Source organism: Antechinus flavipes, chromosome 4 (assembly GCF_016432865.1).
Source record: "Antechinus flavipes isolate AdamAnt ecotype Samford, QLD, Australia chromosome 4, AdamAnt_v2, whole genome shotgun sequence".
Classification (NCBI taxonomy): domain Eukaryota; kingdom Metazoa; phylum Chordata; class Mammalia; order Dasyuromorphia; family Dasyuridae; genus Antechinus; species Antechinus flavipes.
This window is the reverse complement of record NC_067401.1, coordinates 217,507,389-217,522,462: the sequence shown is the minus strand read 5'-3', so window position 1 is coordinate 217,522,462 and position 15,074 is coordinate 217,507,389. Positions and strand designations below refer to the sequence as shown.

Sequence of the window (15,074 nt, the reverse complement as noted above, 5' to 3'; positions counted from 1 at the left end):
TTATTTTTTTATTAGTAGCTTGTAATTCTATAGCTTTGCATACGTTATCTCATTGGAATCTTATAACAATCCTGTGAGGAAGATGTTATAATTTCCATTTTACAGGGAACAAAACTGAGGCTAACACTGATAAAATGACTTGCTAAAGTCATTAAAAGTCCAACCTTTTGCAAAAACCTATCTGATGGTTAAGATGCTTTATGTTTGCACAGTATCTGTAAAGTTGTAGAAAATTCTTGTTGTTCTACATTGGTGGTGGTTAATGTTCACATCTTTTGGGTCTTGAGAAATTATTTTACAATAGTATCTCATAGAAGGACAGAAGTAAAGCTGAGTATAAATTAAGCTTGTTGATGGAAAGAACAATTTTTATTGAATCAGATCATGTAAAAGTTAAACAATTTGTTTAAAACAAAATAAAATGGTAATTCTAGTGTCAACCAAATTAAAGTCTACATTCTGAAACTATAATGAGGGGGGATGTTTTAGAAATGAGGATGGTAGCATTTAGTTCATTGGGAAAATAACAGATAAATGATTATGAAGACTCCCAATTTCTGTGAGTAACTTTTGTTCTCTCCTACCATGAAAAGGGGAGAAGTTTTCAAATCAGAAAGTAGTTGATCATTTTATTTTATAGGTATGGTCTCCTGCTGTATCCCAGTTTTGAACCTCCACGAGCAAATGATACTGGTCCCACTTTGTTCCAGAACTTCACAGTTTGGGGAAGCCAAGGTGGTGTTCAGGTAAAATCCAAGTTAGATTTCTATGAATATCCTTCATGATTCTCACAGTTTGTAAAGATATTTCTATTTTCTGATACTATATTTACTAAATATTTACTACAGAAAAGAGCAATTATAATAATGATAGCATGAATTATAACTTAGAATTAGATTATAAATTACTCAAAGCAAAGGCTATATCTTTTATTTTTGTGTTTGTGCTTTTAAAAATGAAGAAAAATGTATTCTCTCTCCATCCTACATACTCAAAGTTAGAGATCATATCTTTTATTTTAAGCCTTTCTTTTTTGTATTTTTAATTAAAATGAACAAGATCATGTTTTAATCTCCCTCCCCCTCCTCTTAATAGAGAAAAAAGGAAAAAATCCCAGAAATTGTTATAATATATATGTATATTACTATATTGGCCAACTTCAGAGTATATTCTTTGAATTCAATAGTCATTAAACATTTATTAGCTACCAGTTATGTGTAATAGACTATGCCGGTATTTAAAGGAGAGAGATAACAATCCCAGTAGAAGAATAGTGCTCTTACTGCCTCCTTCCTCCCTTTCCTATTCATTCTCTCTCTCTCTCTCTCTCTCTCTCTCTCTCTCTCGCTCTCGCTCTCTCTCTCTCGCTCTCTTTCTCTCTCTTTCTTTCCCTCTTTCTCTCTCCCCTCCTTTCTTTTTTTCTTCCTTACCTTTTGTTGGGATAACATTTCTAGAAAATGGTCTAAATGTAAAAAAGAGAATGTTGATATATTGAACTTATGAAAAATAGAGAACTGGGTTCCACAAAGACTATAATCTTTTGCTAGATTGCTAAAAATATTCTTCTCTATATATAATTCTTTATAAAAACATTAATTATTGTATTATATACATTTTCCTAACACATGAATTAATCCATAAAATGCAATACACAAAATAAAATTGGAAAAACGCAAAACATTTTTTTCCTTGTGATTTCCCTAGAATTATATGACATTTTGTGCCATCTCAATTAAAAAGCTGATTTCAAATAATATTCACTTTTCAGAACACATGAAATCTATAGTACCATAAATACTATACATCAAATGAAATTGTTAAAACTAAAACATTTTTAACCTGAATTTTGCCTTTCATTGTGTCAGATGGCAATGTGATGGTCCTGTACTTTTACTGATGTATATTTCTCTACCCTGGCCCTCCTCTCTGAACAAGCCAAGGGAGAAGTTTCTGGGCCTGGTAAAGTCTCAACATCTCTCCCAACATTCTGTTCTTTATGCCTGATGGTTGGCATTAGAAATCATGAAGGATTTACCAGCTTGAAATAATCTGTCAGTGATATTTCTTTCCCCATTTGAGATCATTAAGAATCTTAAGTGTAGAGGAGCATAGCAGAAATGAATCATTTAACCTTGAAGTTAAATGGGACTCAATAGGCAATGAAATATGCACTGAATCCTTCTTTCACACACTTTCGTGACTTCACCCTTTTTTGCAAGGCCAGAGCCACAGTTGATAAGTATTATATGTGCCTGGTGGTGTATAGTAGTGCCTGCATTGAAGAGGAAGAGTTGAAACCTCAGAATTGCTTTTCCTGTGTTAAAGGATCTTTGATTGTCTCTCTTGTTCAGTCCTACAACTAGCCACTATCAGTTAGCTTGTTCCCATCCTTGCCTTGTGAATTTGCTTCACTGAATCCGTGATTATGTTACTAAGCTTGCTTCTTGCAAATTGTTCTGATCTTGACTGGTCTGATCCTGTGACCCTCACCATACTAATGTGTAATCTTAAAATTTCCTATTGACAGGTTACTGGTCTTTAGTGATTTTCCCCTACCCCAACTCAATGGACTTCACTGAATTGACCACCTTCTTACATGAGGAGTTCACTCCTAGGCTTTCTCTGTCTTAAGTGTGATATCATATATTAATGAATGCAAAATAAAAATCAGCAATGGAAAAAAAAAAGAAATATGCAATGAATAGATGGGGTACTCTTTATCCTGGTAAGATGAACAAGAATAGTGAACCACTTAGGAGGATACTTCACAAATTTATACGCATCATACCTCTCATTTTTCCTCTACTGTACATAACTGGTTGTCACTAAGAAAGTGACAAGAAGTTACTCTGGTGAATGTTGGTAATTGATTGAATATAAGCATATTCATATCCCAATTTACATATATATATTCATAATACATATAATTATATCTCTCTGTACATGTACATGTAGCATCCTAAGTAAATAATTGATGAATAAATAAATATTTTAATAATATTTTATTTCTCCAAATACATATAAGGATAGTTTTCAACATTTATTTTTATAAAACTTTGTATTCCAAATTTTTCTTCTCTCTTCCTCTCTCTTCTCCCCAAAACAACAAGCAATCTGATATAGATTAAATATGTGCTAGCCTTTTAAACATATTTCCATATTTGTCATGTTATGCAAGAAAAATCATACTAAAAGAAAAAACCCACGAAAAAGAAACAAAAAGGTGAAAATACTATACTTCATCCGTCTTTAGTCTCCATAGTTCTCTTGTTGCATGTGATTGGCATTTCCCATTAATCACCTCATTGTTGAGAAGAGCCAAACTCATCACAGTTGGTTATCACATAATCTTGTTGTTGTTGTATTATGTTCTCTTGGTTTTGCTCACTTCAATGAGTATCAGTTCATGTAGGTCTTTCTAGGATTTTTTGAAATCAATCTCATCATTTCTTATTGAACAATAATATTCCATTATATTCACATACCATAACTTATTCAGACATTCCCCACTCAATTTCCTTGCCATTGTAAAAAGAACTGCTACAAACATTTTTTTTCTTTTTTTTTTTTTTTTTTGCACATACAGGTCCTTTTGTCTTTTAAAATAAATAAATAACTTACTATTTACATTGCATTGACTTTTTCCCCTTGAAAATAACCAGCAATTTAATTTTAAATTTTAATTTTAATTTATATCTCCATTACCTAACACTGTGCTTGGAACATAAAATGTTCTTAAACAACTACAATTGATTAATTGACAGATAGAGAAAAATAACCCACATTTATTTTTGTTGCTATTGTTCAGTCAATCTTATAAAAAAAAAAAAGCAAAATTAGAAATATTTAGAGTTGGAAGAGACCTTAGAGAATATTTAGCCTACTGCCTATCCTTTAAAGATATGGAATCTGAGGCAGAGATTAAATGACTTGCAGAGTCAATGGCTTAAACCAGGAAAAATGTCCAAGTCCAATGCTTTGCCTCCTATTCTGTTCTGCTTATGTTAATATCAGTCTGTATGCTCAGACTTAAAGGTTAATTGAGACAGGTACATATTGAGACAAACAGTGAATCTGTGCTTGTGTTGTTTTAGTTGTCTATAGATTGCTACTAAGAGTGGTTAAGGGTAGCAAAGTGATGCAGTGGATAGAGTATCAGTTCTGGAGTCAGGAGAACTTGAATTCAAATCTGGCCTCAGATACTTACTAGCTATGTGATCCTGGGCAAGTCATTTAACCCTATTTGTCTCAGGTTCCTCATCTGAAAAATGAGCTGGAGAAGGAAATGTTGAATTCCAAATAGAGCCATGAAATATCTGACATGGCTAATTGACTAAACCACAACAATAAGATTGATTATGATAAAACTATACTATGGAAGAAGATATGAAGCTCAGAAACTTATTTTTTTCTGCACTGTATAAGAATCATGAATTTATTTTAGATGTTTTAAGTATATGGGGACTTCACATTGACCTCATATAATGTTACTTATTGAGAAGTAATGATACATTTATAGAACTTATTGCCAAATGATGCTGACCCAAATGATAACATAAAAAGCAGGACAGAAACAACTGTGCTAGAGTAGTTAGTACAAGTTTCTTTTATATCCCTTGGGATTCAATGATTTCTTCTTTCTGTGTAGGGTGGAGGCAGGAACAGTAGAAAATAAGGTCCTTGAGGGTAGGGGCTTTTTATTTTTATTTTATTTTAACTTAATTTAATTTTAAATTTTAATTTTAATTTATACCTCCATTAACTAAAACTGTGCTTAGAACATAAAAGGTTCTTAAACAATTACTTACAATTGATTAATTGATGGATAGAGAAAAATAACCCATATTTCTTTTTTTTTTTTTTTTTGCACATACAGGTCCTTTTGTCTTTTAAAATAAATAAATAACTTACTATTTACATTGCATCGACTTTTTCCCCTTGAAAATAACCAGCAATTTAATTTTAAATTTTAATTTTAATTTATATCTCCATTACCTAACACTGTGCTTGGAACATAAAATGTTCTTAAACAACTACAATTGATTAATTGACAGATAGAGAAAAATAGCCCACATTTATTTTTGTTGCTATTGTTCAGTCAATCTTATAAAAAAAAAAAGCAAAATTAGAAATATTTAGAGTTGGAAGAGACCTTAGAGAACATTTAGCCTACTGCCTATCCTTTAAAGATATGGAATCTGAGGCAGAGATTAAATGACTTGCAGAGTCAATGGCTTAAACCAGGAAAAATGTCCAAGTCCAATGCTTTGCCTCCTACTCTGTTCTGCTTATGTTAATATCAGTCTGTATGCTCAGACTTAAGGGTTAATTGAGACAGGTACATATTGAGACAAACAGTGAATCTGTGCTTGTGTTGTTTTAGTTGTCTATAGATTGCTACTAAGAATGGTTAAGGGTAGCAAAGTGATGCAGTGGATAGAGTATCAGTCCTGGAGTCAGGAGAACTTGAATTCAAATCTGGCCTCAGATACTTACTAGCTATGTGATCCTGGGCAAGTCATTTAACCCTATTTGTCTCAGGTTCCTCATCTGAAAAATGAGCTGGAGAAGGAAATGTTGAATTCCAAATAGAGCCATGAAATATCTGACATGGCTAATTGACTAAACCACAACAATAAGATTGATTATGATAAAACTATACTATGGAAGAAGATATGAAGCTCAGAAACTTATTTTTTTCTGCACTGTATAAGAATCATGAATTTATTTTAGATGTTTTAAGTATATGGGGACTTCACATTGACCTCATATAATGTTACTTATTGAGAAGTAATGATACATTTATAGAACTTATTGCCAAATGATGCTGACCCAAATGATAACATAAAAAGCAGGACAGAAACAACTGTGCTAGAGTAGTTAGTACAAGTTTCTTTTATATCCCTTGGGATTCAATGATTTCTTCTTTCTGTGTAGGGTGGAGGCAGGAACAGTAGAAAATAAGGTCCTTGAGGGTAGGGGCTTTTTATTTTTATTTTATTTTAACTTAATTTAATTTTAAATTTTAATTTTAATTTATACCTCCATTAACTAAAACTGTGCTTAGAACATAAAAGGTTCTTAAACAATTACTTACAATTGATTAATTGATGGATAGAGAAAAATAACCCATATTTCTTTTTTTTTTTGTTCAGTAAATACTTATAAAAAACAAGATGTGCTGAAAAGATGATCATTCTATATAATTGATTACTATAACATATGCTATTGTTTTATAGATTTTCAGAAGCAGCAATCTTCAGCTTAAAAATTTCCATATTTATCCATGCAAAGATTTTGGGATTGACATCTTAGAAAGTGATGCAAAGTCTTCAATTACTGATAGCTTATTGCTTGGTCATTATGCTTTTAAGGTAAGTATGGTCTCTTTGGGATGTTCATTGATAATGTCATCTGGGCAGTACTTCAGTGGCATGTGTTGTATATGTTAAGTTGAATCAAGTCAAGTTGCCTAATGCTTAAGTGGCCATTGTGTTCTAGGAATACTTCTAAGCACTGATGATACAAATAAAAGGAAGGAATAAAAGACCTAGGTGGAAAAGTGGATAAGAGTTCCAGGTCCAATGTTAGGAAGGCCTGGGTTCAAATCTAATTCCAGAAACTTACTCCCTATATGATCTGAAACAAATCACTTAAACCATGTTTTCTCATCACCAAAATGAGTTGGAGAAAGAAATGGCAAACTACTCTAGTACCTCTGACAAGAAAAGCACAAATGTGGTCATGAAAAGTTAGACACAACTGAAATGACATAGCAACAAAGTATAAGAAAAGTGGAAAGTCCTACAGGATTTATTCAATACATCTTATGTGTAAGTAATAAATGGGAAGATGCTCATCATTTAGATAAACAAACTTTAAAGAGTTCAAAACCTCACCAAATTCTTTTCTCTCTTTTTTTTCCCAAACAAGTTTAACAAGGGAACTCTATTTTTTTCTAATCTTAATTGATAGCATTTTAAGAAACAGCCTCTGTTCAAAAATTAGCAACAAAACTAGTTATCCATTCTATCCACTATAGAAAGATTATAGTATTTAGGTGTTAAGTCTGGGCTAGCTCCCTGGAGGCCTCAGGATCTGCCAGAGTCATAACAAGTAAAAGTCCTTGGTCTTTAGAGGGAGAAGCAGGCAAACTGACAGGAGTTTTGCCAAAGATCTCTTCTTAGTTCTGGAGTCCAGAATCTCCACCTTTCTCCTACATGTCCTGCCTCCAAGTGACTCTGGCCTGTCTCACCCCACCCTCTATTCCTTGACTATGATTATCTTAACATCAAACATTGAGCCAGCACCAAACAGCAGAAGAGCCATTTATCTAAACATATGCTAATAGAGTCATTGTGGAATAGGTAATTAGCCTTAAGTGCTCTATTGTCTGATAACTTTTTGGAGTTTTAGCCCTTTACATTTAGGGGTGAAGGGTACCTCAGAATACAAATCCAACTGGTATGTATCTTAGTAAGAATCCCTTCGATTATATGTTTAGCTTCTATCTGGAGACCTAAATTCACAGTACTACTTTGTGAAATAACCCATTTCAGTTTTAGAAATTTTTAAATGTCAGGAAGGAGATAGCATGATTATAATCAATAGAGAGTAGGAAGTTAGGAAGAATTGTCTTCAAATCCCTCCTTTGAATTAGCTGTACAATTATGAGTAAACTATTTAAACTTCTTAGTACTGCAAGGTATTCTCTAAGTGACAGATAAGTTGCTAATATGTACTCATGGAAAATGGTACCCTTAGTACCAACGGTACATTTTTTCCCTTAAATCAGTCTAAAATCTTCTTTTCTAAAACTTCAATCCATTTCTTCCAGTTCTCCCCTCACAGTCCAACTTTTAAATGTCTTTAAGTATTTTCAGTAAGACTGATTCCATCTGTGACAAGCCAACTTTTTTAAAGAAGCATCTATAGCTCTGTTTATATTGATTTGTCCACTTAGGTTTTACATGTAGTATTTTTCTTATCTTAGATCTTAAAGTGCTATATAAACACTAATTGTCATCATTATCATCAATGATTACAATGCCTTTTAATACTTCTCTTAAGGGACTATTTCACAGGCTAATAGAGATTCATACTCCCAAGGACTTATTTTGGTCACTATATTAAGCTAAATTTCCCTGTGCTTAATCCTGTTCTATGATTCTTGCTAAACCTCTTTTGGATAATCCTCATGAGAAAAAATAAATGATAATCTTTCCTTCTTTTCAAAGAGTTAATACTTGTGAGAGGTTGTGATTATTTGGATTATATATTTGTTATGAAAGGATGTTCCCCAGATTTAAGAACTATGGCAATAGTGGATCAGAGGCTGTCCAGAAATCTCCTTTAACCCTTATACACTCCCCCCCATCAAAAAGAAAGAGGGGAAAGAAAAAAGGGAAAAAAAAGGACCATAGAGCTGAATAACCAACCTTCCTGTTAAATTGATGTCACAAAGTTTTAATTGATGTTAACTAGACATCATTATTAATGAGAAAATTACATAAATTAAGATGTAAATTATGACAAAAGGGTTCTTATCATGAGATAATCAAAGATAATCACACCCTGGGGTGCCACTAGTAACATGCACTTGAATGCCTCTAAATCCCTTAACAAGTATACCACTAGAGTTCTCTGTTGGGAAACATTAAACAAAATTCCCCATGTCTGTTATGGACAAAATCTGATTGCTAGACTCTCCAAAGCTGAATCTTTAGACTGTTACTAACACCAGGGAAGTCATTTAAATCACAGAACTACAGATTTTAGAACCTTAGGAATTATCAAGTCTAACATCTATTTCACACCATTTTATAACTGAGGAAACTGAGGCCCCAGAAGTGAAGATATAATTTTCCTAAGAACATGTTGGTGACATTACCAGGAGAAATGCCTAGACTTTCTTGCTATCATTCTAATATATTTCCTATTATATGGAGAGACTGCATAATATTTAATGGATATGTCTGATTGCAAAGTCAGAAAGACTTGGGTTCAAATCCTGGCTGTGCAATCCCAGGCAAATCATTTAATTTCACAGTACTCTAAGTACTTCATAATTTTAAGTTGCAGAGAAGGTACAAGCCTGCATTGTTGAAGTGGGTTTTCTTACCTGGGAATTCTCTATATGAAAAAAAAAAAAAAAATCATGGTTCAAGTCCTTCCTTTTTATTTGGTCATGAATAATGGATTAGCAACAAAATATGGCTACCTTGGGGCTTCTGTTGTAGTTTTATAAATCTTTCATATTGGGAAATGTTGGAGATCTAATCTAGTTCTTAATCTAGTGAACAGAGAATTGATTTGGGAATTAAAGTTCTAGTCTCATTGCCAAAATGTTGCCTTTGCCTGAATATCTTGTAGAAATAGAAAAAGATAGACTTAGCAATCAAATTTTTTCAGCGGAAAAGCTCTATATGAGCCTCATGGATCACTTTAAAAAGCAATTATTGAAGATCATACTTGCAAAAGTGTCTGAGAAGTTAATGTGTATGCATGAGCATTCAAAAGCTATATAAAGTGATGTAGAATACTATAAAAAAGAGAATGTGGCTTTCTTTGTTGGCCATGTCAGTGGATTCAATCGCTACCTTTCATGTGTTTCATTCTTTTAGGGTCTGGGATTTTCAAAAAGTTTTTTTCAAAGTGGCCATTCTTAGACCAATCATCTAAAATTGTAAGCATCCACTCATTAATAGACTGAGCCTATAGAGAATATATTACATTCTGTGTACAGATATGTAAATTATATCTGTGCAAAGTTATTTATATCTTACTCAGATATATCTGTATTTTAGTGTACTAAATGAAATCTTGGTGGTTAAGTGGGTGGATTTAATTTTGTGGTTTAATATCCAGAGGGATAGTAACAGTAATAACTCACTTATATAGCATTTTCAGGTTTGAAAAATACTTTCCTTGTGTCCTATTTATGAAATAGATGTAATTATATTTCTCATTTTCAGATGAAGCTTAAGAGATCATATCTTAGAAACATAATAATATGCTACTATTTAGAATGTATATAGTACTTTAGATTTTGCAAAGCACTTTATAAATATTATTTCTTTGATCCTCCAACAACTTTGGAAGGGAGGTATCCTATTTTGCAGATGATGAAGCCAAAGTAGGCAGAGGTTAAGTGATTTGCCAGAATCACAAAGCTAGTAAAATGTCTAAAGCTAGATTTAAATTCAAGTCTTCCTGATTGAAACTCCAATATCCATTCTATCCACAATGACACTTAACTGTGTAGGATCTTAGAAAGTATCTAGTCTTCTCTTTCCCCAATTTTATGGATCATCAGGACATATATAATAAATTTAGAATTGGAAGGGATTTTAGAGGTCATTTAGTTCAATGCTCCCATTTTTCAGATGAGGAAACTGAGAATTAATTTGCTCAAGGTCACACTCCTGGGGGATCACTACTAAATATCAGTGCTAGATTGGATGCCCATCTTCTGAGTCCCAGGTCTTAAGTTCTTTTTTTTTTTTTTTTAATTCAGTAGCATTTAATTTTTTCCATATACTTGTAAAGATAGTTTTCAACATTTTTTCCCCCTTCCCTCCCTTAACTCTCCCATCTTCAAGACAGCAAACAAATATAATTAAATATTATACCTGAATATTTAATACAGGTATAGGTTAAATATGTGCAATTTTTTAAAACACATGTCCATATTTGTCATGTTGTGCAAGAAAAATCAGACAAAAAGGGGAAAATCATAAGAAAGAAAACAAACAAACAAAAATATAAAAGATTATGTAGGATGACATTTTCTATTCCAAGTTTGCTTTGGATTCAATTTGCTTTGAATTACCACATTGTTGAGAAGAGTCAAGTTCATTAGAGTTACTCATCACATAATCTTATAAAACTCAAACCTACCTTATTACTTATTTGTTTTTAGGATTTTTTAAGGTTATTTTTTAAGATAATAAGTATGGTGAGATGACATGTTCAAAGTTTTCAAACTAGTAAAAAGTATCATACTTTATTCCACCAGATTTCAGAATTAATGATAACTTCCTTACATTTTCTCTTGGGTTCTTCAGTGCAGTGAAGTCCTTCCTGAGAACATTCCTAGGAACTTACCCTGCCACCAGGGTTAAAGGTGCAAATGTTCCCAGTCAAGGGGCAGAAAGAGGCAAGACTTGGAAACAATCTTTGTACTTCCTATCTAGTCTTAGCTCACTTAAGAGGGAGAATAAAATATTAGAAAAATTGTCAACTTAATTTTATTTGATATTTAAAAATAAATAAACATTTATTTTGTCTGTACCTCATTCTCCCAACCTGATGAGGGGAGGAGGAAGAAGGAAAATAAAACCCTTGTAATAAATATGCAGAGCCAAACAAAACAAATTCCTGCATTGGCCAAAGTCCAAAAATGTGCATTTCATTCTGAATATTTAATACAGGAGATGTGTAGTATTCTTGATTGGTCCTCTAGAATAGTGATTGGTAATGATGTTCATCAAGGTTCTTAAGACTTTCAATGTTTATTTTCCATATTTGTTGTTGTTAATGTACAAATTGTCCTTCTGGATCTACTTATTTATCTCTGTATCAGTCATTTGGCTAGTTGTTATATTTTCTTTTCCTTTTTTATCATCAGCAAGGTATCTCATGTATGTCAGCCGGATTAAAAACCCCTAAGAGACAGGAATTGTTGGTGTCCAAAACGACCTTTGTGAATTTTGATAGAAACAACTGTTTTGCTATAAGAACCTGCTCAAGCTGTTATAGAGGGCAAGGTAAGTTCTAAGAGTACATAGTACAGGAAGGAATCTCGACCAAAATGCAATAGGGTGTTAAAAAAAAGTAGAGGTTATCTAATAATTGCTTTTTTTTGGAGGCAATTAGGATTAAGTGATTTGTCCAGGGTTACATAGCTAGTAAATGCCTGAAATCAAATATGAAATCAGGTCCTCCTGACTCTAGGGCTGATTGCTCTATCCATTGAACCACCTATCTGTCCCTAATAACTACTTCTTAATCATGGAAATACATCAACAGAGACATCAGTTGAAGTACCAAGAAAGCAAAGTCCTGCTAAACAATATAGAGATGAAAGGTTTATGAATCAATAACTTAGATCTTCTAGACCACAATTCTAGTATTATTAATATTATTGGATAGAACTATTCAAATTCAGTATAACTATCAGCCTCATCCCATCTTTATAAAACAAACAAACAAATAAAAACCTAGGGAAACATAAATGTTATTTCAGCAAAGTGAAAAGTGATTATCTGACCATTGTAGACAAATCAACCAGGTAATTCAGTCAGAAGGAGTCAATTTTGGAGGAAAGTAAATTCTGCTCACTTAGGATTAAGGTTCCTTTGACAGCCATTTTTTTAATGTGGCATGGAGTTCACATTCACATTCTAATGATGTTATAGAAATAATAATAATTTCAAAATTACTTTTTTGGAGACCAGTGTTTCAAGTTATGAAACAGAAATTGCTTTGCTGATTCAGTTTTTTTTTTTTTTTGAGATAAATCAATGAGAGGTACGACTGTGTAATGAAAAGAAGACTGAACTTTGAATCAAAAAATAAATCTTAATAGTTGTATGACCTTCAGTGAGAAAGGCATTTTTTTTCTCTTAGTCTCAAGCTTCTCATCTGTAAAATGGGTATAATGATACTTCCTCTGTCTCATGATTTTTGTGAGGAAAAAATCATTGTAAAACATGAAATAATATCACTATGTGACATAGTTATTGCACAAATTTTAACCCTAAATCAAAACCTTATTTGTGAATTTTTGTGCTAATTATATGCTTGGGCACATCTTCACTAAATAGTCTCTGATGTACTGGATTCTTGGTCATAATCTCCTCCACCAAAGGGTTTAAAACCGAGTTGGAGACACACCAAATAATATCAATAATACAAAACAATAAAATGAGTGCCAAATGAATGCGTTAGATAGTAAATGCTCTCCAGAGTCGAGAGTCTTTTTTAGTTTTCTTTGGATGTTTATAGGGAATTTATTCAATACCACAACATTTGTTAAACAATACATGAAAAACGAAGTGACAGGGTGTGCATTGGAAAAATATTGGTGACCTTTTTTTGCTAGAGATATTTTCCTGAGGCAGCTGGGTGGCACAATAAATAATTGTAGACTGGGAGTAAGGAGGACCTTGACTTCAAATCCAGCCCCAGATACTTATTATCTATGTGATCCTGGGCAAGCCATTTAACCCTGTATGTCTCAGTTTCCTCATCTGTAAAATAAATTGGAAAAGGAAATATTAAACCATTCTAGTATCTCTGCCAAGAAAATCCTAAATGGGATCATGAAGAGTCAGACATAACTGAAAAAAAGACTGAACAAAAAGCTTGGCTGACTACAATGTTAGACCTGAAATTAAACAGAAATGACTATGAAGTTATACAATTAATACCGAGTTAAAAAGAAAAAAGAAAAGAACAGCAGCAACAAAACATAATAGTACACAAGTAAGAGATAGAGGCACATGAATAGATAGTGGTTTATTTGAAAAATCTCTAGAGTCAAAGAGTGTGACATGCCAATCAAAGAAACTGAACATGATCTTAGGCTGCATTGAGAGAAAAATATTGTATAGGGCTATTAAGGTGGAGAAGAGGCTAGAGACAATTATGGTGGAAGCATTTTCTAGTTCTCATTTACTGATCCTTCTCACAGGTGCAAGAAAGTAACAAATTAAAAAACTTGGCCAAATGGATTATTTACTACATGTTTATTATCTATATTTAATATATATCTTTCTCTAGATAGATGAACATATATATACATATATTTATATCTTTTTCCCTCCCTGTCTCTTATCTGTCTGTTTCTCTGTCTCTCTCTCTCTCTCTTTCTGTCTTTAAAGTTTAAAGACTGGCTTAAGTTAGGAGTTAAGAAATTCAAATCACGGACAGAATTAATGACCTCTTTTTTTGTTGTTTTTGGTTTTTTTGTGGCTATTTGTTTCCCTCAGCTCTAAGAATTCATTGATAAGAAAGGTCTCTCAGACCCCAGCCCAAGGCTATGAGAGCAGGCCCATCTCTATGAGGTGAATAATACATTAGCAAGGTCAGCCCTGGGGTGAACCAGACTTTCTTTCCCTTCCTTCTCTCCCTCAACCAATTATAATTCTCAAAGATCCAAAGCTTTGGGAATAGGAATAGCAGATAATACCAGCAATCATTACCCTAGAATCTATGGGAAGAGAAGAAACTGATGAAATATTACCCACATATATTGGAGAAGGAAAGATAAATATATAGATACAGATTTAGAAAAAGATGAAATAAATCTAGATATGTATATGGGGAAAGTTAGGAGCCATTTCATTGCTGCCATTCAATGAATTGGACCCAGATGTTATGCTTTAAATTTTTGTTTCCACTTAATAGTATTTTTAATTACATGTAAAAATAGTTTCAATATTTACTTTTATAAGATTTTGATTTCCATTTTTCTTCCCTTCTCCCTTCCCAAGACAAGCAATCTGATATATGTTATACATGTGCAATCATATTAAACACAAATCCACATTAGTCCACATTTCTTTGTGAAAGATCAGAACAAAAGGGGAAAAACTGAGAAAGAATAAACAACAAAAAAATGAAATTAGTATGCTTTGCTCTGCATTCAGACTCCATAATTCTTTCTCTGGATATGGATAGCATTTATCCAGATGTTATACTGCCTGACTCCAAGACTTTTTGGCGTAAGAACTAGAAACCCAATGGGTCAGATAAGAACATCTCTTATAGAAGGAGGTAATAGCTATTTTTGAGCCTTACACTCCATGATTATTTGTGACTATAAATATCTTTCATTCATTTGTATAGTGCTTTAAGCTTTACAAAACACTTTATAAATATCTCATTTCCCCCCTAACAACTCTAGGAGATTATTCTTCCCATTTTACAGGTAAGGAGTCTTAGGAAGAGAGAGATTAATGACTTGCCTGGGTCACATAGCTAGTAAATATCTTAGATTGGATCTGAAATTACATCTTCCTGACCCCAGATTCAGTTCTTTACCCATTGTATCTACCTAAATTTTGTAC

At 32.8% G+C, this 15,074-nt stretch overlaps 1 protein-coding gene across 1 annotated transcript in view; it reads left to right on the top strand.

Annotated features, from left to right (window-relative positions):
- PKHD1 (PKHD1 ciliary IPT domain containing fibrocystin/polyductin) overlaps nt 1-15,074 on the top strand; it is a 621,489-nt gene that overhangs the window by 315,364 nt on the left and 291,051 nt on the right. Inside the window, 3 exon segments of the mRNA XM_051996694.1 lie at nt 641-746; nt 6,240-6,378; nt 11,634-11,768. Coding sequence (XP_051852654.1) covers nt 641-746; nt 6,240-6,378; nt 11,634-11,768 — 380 coding nt within the window.